At 55.0% G+C, this 5,447-nt stretch overlaps 2 protein-coding genes across 2 annotated transcripts in view; one reads left to right on the forward strand and one right to left on the reverse strand.

Annotated features, from left to right (window-relative positions):
• Window positions 1–2,156: 2,156 nt before the first annotated feature.
• Window positions 2,157–4,131, forward strand: BBA_03721 (alkaline phosphatase; the record flags this gene model as incomplete). Its single annotated transcript, XM_008598818.1, has 2 exons — window positions 2,157–2,345; window positions 2,431–4,131. 2 exons carry the CDS (start codon window positions 2,157–2,159, stop codon window positions 4,129–4,131), a joined length of 1,890 nt encoding a protein of 629 aa, XP_008597040.1.
• A 352-nt stretch (window positions 4,132–4,483) lies between these two features.
• The window catches only part of BBA_03722 (dual specificity phosphatase), a gene marked incomplete at both ends in the record, with an annotated part of 1,999 nt that continues 1,035 nt past the window's right edge, over window positions 4,484–5,447 (reverse strand). The window contains one exon of the mRNA XM_008598819.1: window positions 4,484–5,440. Coding sequence (XP_008597041.1) covers window positions 4,484–5,440 — 957 coding nt within the window. The remainder of the gene's footprint in view (window positions 5,441–5,447) is intronic.

The raw sequence follows: 5,447 nt of genomic DNA on the forward strand, positions 1-5,447 counted from the left end.
GCGCTCTTCGCCACGGTCCGGGGCCTCATATGCAGCTCTGTGGCTGGCTGGAGGTAGACCGAGTGGCCGTCGGCATCATTTAGCCGTCAAGCTGCGCTATGTGTGTGGCGGGGTATCATAACCACGTCAGAAAATAATCACCACGTCAGGTAGGATTGTCATTAATTCAGCCGAGCATCTGCATAAGAGTAACATTCAAGGGGTATTGGAAGCCTCCTGCGATCAGACTAATGCTATAGTCATGGTATCATGGCACTTATTGCAATTGCGAGCCTTGCTTCTGGTTGCCTCATACGTAACTTTCAAGGATATATTAGTCAATTGGCCACTTGCTATAGGTCCTTTAACGAGGCTACCGATTCATTTTCTCATGCAAGTCGTTTGCGGACCAATTTAATGAGGGATGCCAAGAACCAGCTTGTCTTTGTGTGGCTTGTGAATGCGTTTTCTAAAGTATGTCAAGACCCTCGATTACGGGAATCATTTTGCCACAGCAATTAGATATCATATCATGGGTCATTTAAATACGAATGCTTGGATGTGTCAATACCTCGGATGCTCGGGATCGACTACTGCAAGTCTTCGTTATAAGTTTGAGCTCGTATGGCCTATTCATGCGCATCTCAAAACATGTCGAGTCTCCAAGCAGTAGAAATGACTATGTCATAGCTGTTGAATTATAGATTGATATCATGCCAATCCATCATCTTGCATGTATCAAGCCTTGGTAGTCATTGACGATTGTAAGCAGTCCGTCATTGTCATGAGCTTATGCAGCATTGACATGCGCATCTTTGCATGTTGAATCCTCGGCAACATAGAATTTCGACACTGTTTCATCACTCTGACAAGCATCTTGGCCTATTGCCTCATCCTTCAGCCGGTATCTCTTATGCATGACTTCATACGCTCAGAGGCAATCACGAAGCAACCCAGGTAATGTTTACTTTGCGGCATCGCACCAGCAACCTCAATCCCGAGTTCTCTTTCGAAGCCAAACTACCAGAGTCTATCGAAGAAATTCAATTCTTTGCTCTCTTTTCAGGTCTCATGGAGACTCGGACTGGACGCCTGTGATGGGCCACATCACCTAGACAAAGTCCAAACATCTGAACGTGGCCATCACCTAGCTGAACTTGGGTCAGACTCTCCAGCAAAATTTCTCCCTACAAACTTCTCAGCGACCGGCACAAGTGCCATTGGGTACGCCCTATACTTCTATCCGTACTGCTTTAAAGAAAGATGATGGTTCATGAAGCTGCGTCAACGAGCAAAAAGAAGTAGGCAGTCGCTGATTTGCATTTTCAATCACACAGTGAACTGTAAATTATTTTTTCCATTTGTTTTCATTTACTTTTTATCATTGATGTTCCATATATATATTCCTATATACATCGTGTCCTACTAACTATCATGTCTAGCAGGCCATAAGGAGCTATATTTATCGATCATTCATGTCTCAGCTAGCTTCCCAGCAAGTGACACTCGCAACAGTGTCTATTTTTTAGTAATCTAGCCAGTGAATAGGAAGAAAATAGCACGTCCTTGCCATTCTAAATACTGCACTTAACAGAGGCGTTGACCTCGACGGCGACGGGCCAGTCTATTCGCTGCTGAAGCGGGCGATGATGTCGGTGAGGCAAGCGGAGAGCCTTATCGCTACCACATTTCCGCCACAGTGCCATGGCGCAATGTCGGTGCTCTCGAAGACGTTGTTTGTGAGGACGATTTCTGGTCCATCGACAGCCACCGAGCACAAGGCCTCATCATCAAGTGAGCCATGTATAATTCGGTCTACCAAACTGAGCGTTGCTCTGATGCGGCGTCTCGCAACTTTGGCCTCTTCAACCACGCGTTTTGTTGGCTTATACTTGGTAACCACAAAATCATTTGTTCTCCTATTTTTTTGCCTGCCTTTGCCTATTTGCTTTTTTCTTTCATTTTTCTAATTTCTTTTTTTCGCGTACAGCAAGCCATGTATCAAACCAATATCTGTTCCAAAACGTCATCCGCCCAGCTCTTCATCAACTGACTCGTCCCTTGTGACACGCCTGAAGTGATCCGCGGCTGAAATGAGACAAGGCTCAGCGCACTTGTCCCATTGTGTTGCAAGCTAAATTAGCATACCGTTATCATGGCAATCCTGATAGGCCGATATGACTGGGAGGCAGCCTGAAATAGTCCGTGGCGCTTCCCGCATGACCCCACCACACTCTACATCTGTGCCTGCTGCCACTTTTCCGATTCACCCAAAAAAAAACCCCCCGACTTATTTACATCCTCCGTCCTCGCGGCTCTCCCTCGGACCACCGGCATTCTTTCCAGCTTCGTCTGCTGCAAAGATGGTGCGTATTTTTTCTGCAAGAAATTTTCCCATGCTCTTGAGGCTTCAACCGTGAGCGCCTGCTAACCACACTTGCCCACTGCCAGACTTCCGAACAGACCCCCCTCCTCGATGAGCACGCCGGCTCCGACAGCGGCCTCCGCCGCCGCGACGCCCACGCCAAGGCCCAGCGCTCCAAGATCCGCGAAGCTGCCATCTTTGCCTGGGCGCTCATTGCCACGGCTGCCTTCATCATCGTCGCCGTCTGGGTACAGCACCGGGAGCAGACGCGGCCACCCGTGCCCGCGCCCGCCGCCAAGCGCAACCTCGTCTTCATGGTCTCGGACGGCATGGGCCCGGCCTCGCTGGCACTGACCCGCGGCTACCGCCAACATGTCGAGCGCCTAGACCACGGCAACGTTCTTGCGCTCGACCGCCACTTTTGGGGCACCAGCCGCACGCAGTCGTCCAACTCGCTCGTCACCGACAGCGCCGCCGGCGCCACGGCGTTTTCCTGCGCGCAAAAGAGCTACAACGGCGCCATCTCGGTGCTGCCCGACGGCCGGCCCTGCGGATCTGTCCTCGAAGCCGCCAAGCGCGCGGGCTACGCGACGGGGCTCGTCGCCACCACGTACGTGACCGACGCGACGCCCGCCTGCTTTGCCGCGCACGTGCCGCACCGCGAGATGATGGACGAAATTGCCCTGCAGGAAGTCGGACGGGGCTCGCTGGGCCGCAGCGCCGATCTCATCCTCGGCGGCGGCCGCTGCTACTTTTTGCCCAACTCGTCCGAGGGCGGCTGCCGCCAGGACGACGTTGACGTGACCAAGATTGCGCGCGAGGAGCACGGCTGGACCTATGTCGACTCGCGGACCGGCTTCGACGCCCTCGCCGGTGGCGAAAAGGTCACGCTGCCGCTGCTCGGCCTCATGGCACCGGCCAACGTCCCGTTTGAGCTCGACCGCCGCAACCTCAACGACACGTACCCCAGCCTGCGGGAGATGGCGACGACGGCGCTGCGCGCGCTCGCCCGCGCCACGGAAAAGAGCGACAAGGGCTTCTTCGTCATGATTGAGGGCAGCCGCATCGACCACGCCGGGCACATCAACGACCCGGCCGCGCAGGTCCACGAGGTGCTCGCCTACGACGCCGCCTTCCAGGCCGTTCTCGACTTTATCCGCTCCTCCGACACCGAGACCGTGCTCGTCGCCACGTCGGACCACGAGACTGGCGGCCTCGCCACCGCCCTGCAGCGGCCCGACGAAAAGGAGCCCACGTATGCCTGGTACCCCGCGGTGCTGGACCGCGCCACCGCCTCCTGCGAGCACCTCGCCGGCAAGCTCAAAACGCTACGCAGCGGTGACGACGGCAGCAGCAGCAGCAGCAGCAGCAAGACGACGCTTCGCAATTACATCAAGGACGAGCTCGTTGTTCAAGGGCTCGGCATCCCGGCCGACGACGTGTCCGACGCCGAAATCGACAGCCTCGTCGCGGCCGCCGACGACACCGAGCGCGTCAAGACCATCTTGACGCAGCTCATCTCGCATCGCGCGCACATTGGCTGGAGCACCCACGGCCACACCGCCGTCGACGTCAACATTTACTCGTCGGGAGGGCCCGGAACCGAGGCCCTCCGCGGCAACGTGGAGAACACAGAGGTGGGCGACTTTCTCCGGCGGTACCTCGACGTCGACGTGGATGCCGTCACCGAGGAGTTGCAGGCGGGGAGCCGCCGCAGCGACGAGATTGCCGGTATCATGAAGGAGAGGGGAAGCTTTGATGAGTATCACGGTCGTTTAGAAAACTGATGGATATGATTGAGCTTGAGAGGGTTTACAATCACGGCGTTTACCATACATACCAGTTTCGGCGCGTAGATTCCTTTTTTTTTTTTTTTTGCATGTTTCTACATTGGTCATTAGATTGTCTTTTTCAGAATAGGCGACCAGCTAGATTTTTAGAATATTGCATAGCAATTGCAGAGAAGAATATATTACTTAGAAAACTACTTCATTGTGTGGCTAGCATAGGATCAAAAGCAGACGCTCAAAAGACACCGAAATACACTCTGGAACAAACGCCGCCTCTAGTGTAATCAAAACCCAAGCACCAGACACCAAAGAAGAATCTCGCACACAAAGGACACCAAGCAGTCGATCTTTAAATACCCGTGTCCTTGGCATCCAAATCGTATCGCACATACAGCTTATCCAGGAAATGCGAATGCCGGATACCATTCGGCTTGGCCTTCTTAAACAGCGCAATCGCGTCCTGGACCGAAACGCCACAGCGCTCCACGAGGTAGCACACGACAAAGTAGCCGGTGCGATTGTACCCGTAATGGCAGTGAACGCCGACAACGACCTTCTTCTGCCAATCGTCGTCCCAGCCTTCGGCGGCCGCGCGGTCGGCCTGCCGCGCGCGGATCGTGTCAACAAGCTGGATAAACGCCGCCACATCCTCAGCCGTGGGCGGAACCTTGGAGACGGTCGGGAACTTGTGATAGTGGATACCTGCGCGCTCGAGGCCTTGAGCGTCGTACACGGGCTGGTCCTTGGAAATGTCAATCACGTCCTTGACAACGCTGCTCCACTGGGCGGTGAACCTCGACGGGCTGTGGACGTCGTCAGCCTCACGCAGCGTCTTCATGGCGCGGAAGACGGGTGTGCCGCCAGGCGGGCCAATAGGAGCGGACACGGGAATGACAGACTGCCACTTGACGAGGTTTTTGACGTCCCACTTGCCTTCCTGGCTGAGATACTGCAGCTGCCAGGCGAGCGAGAGGCGGCCGGTGATATTCTTGGCGAGAAAATCGGCAATGAGACCGGCGAGGATGCGCGATCCGCGCGGAGCGTAGAGGAGCGTGTGGTTGGCCGGCGCAGGGATGATGATGGACTGGACTACCTTGGCCGGATGCTCGGGCTGTGGCGGGATAGCCGTAACTGATTCGGGGGGTGTCCATGGATCGTGGCGCGAGTCGTCTGTACTGGAGTCTGATGTGGCTGCCGCGAAATCTTCTTCTGTGATATTAACAATGGAGCGGGAGAGGTCGTGATCGTCGGGCTGCAGTCTTGCGCCGACCGGCTCAGCAACCTTGCTAACATGCTCTACCGGCGTCTGTGTA

Source organism: Beauveria bassiana, assembly GCF_000280675.1.
Source record: "Beauveria bassiana ARSEF 2860 unplaced genomic scaffold BBA_S00008, whole genome shotgun sequence".
In the NCBI taxonomy this organism is placed as follows: domain Eukaryota; kingdom Fungi; phylum Ascomycota; class Sordariomycetes; order Hypocreales; family Cordycipitaceae; genus Beauveria; species Beauveria bassiana.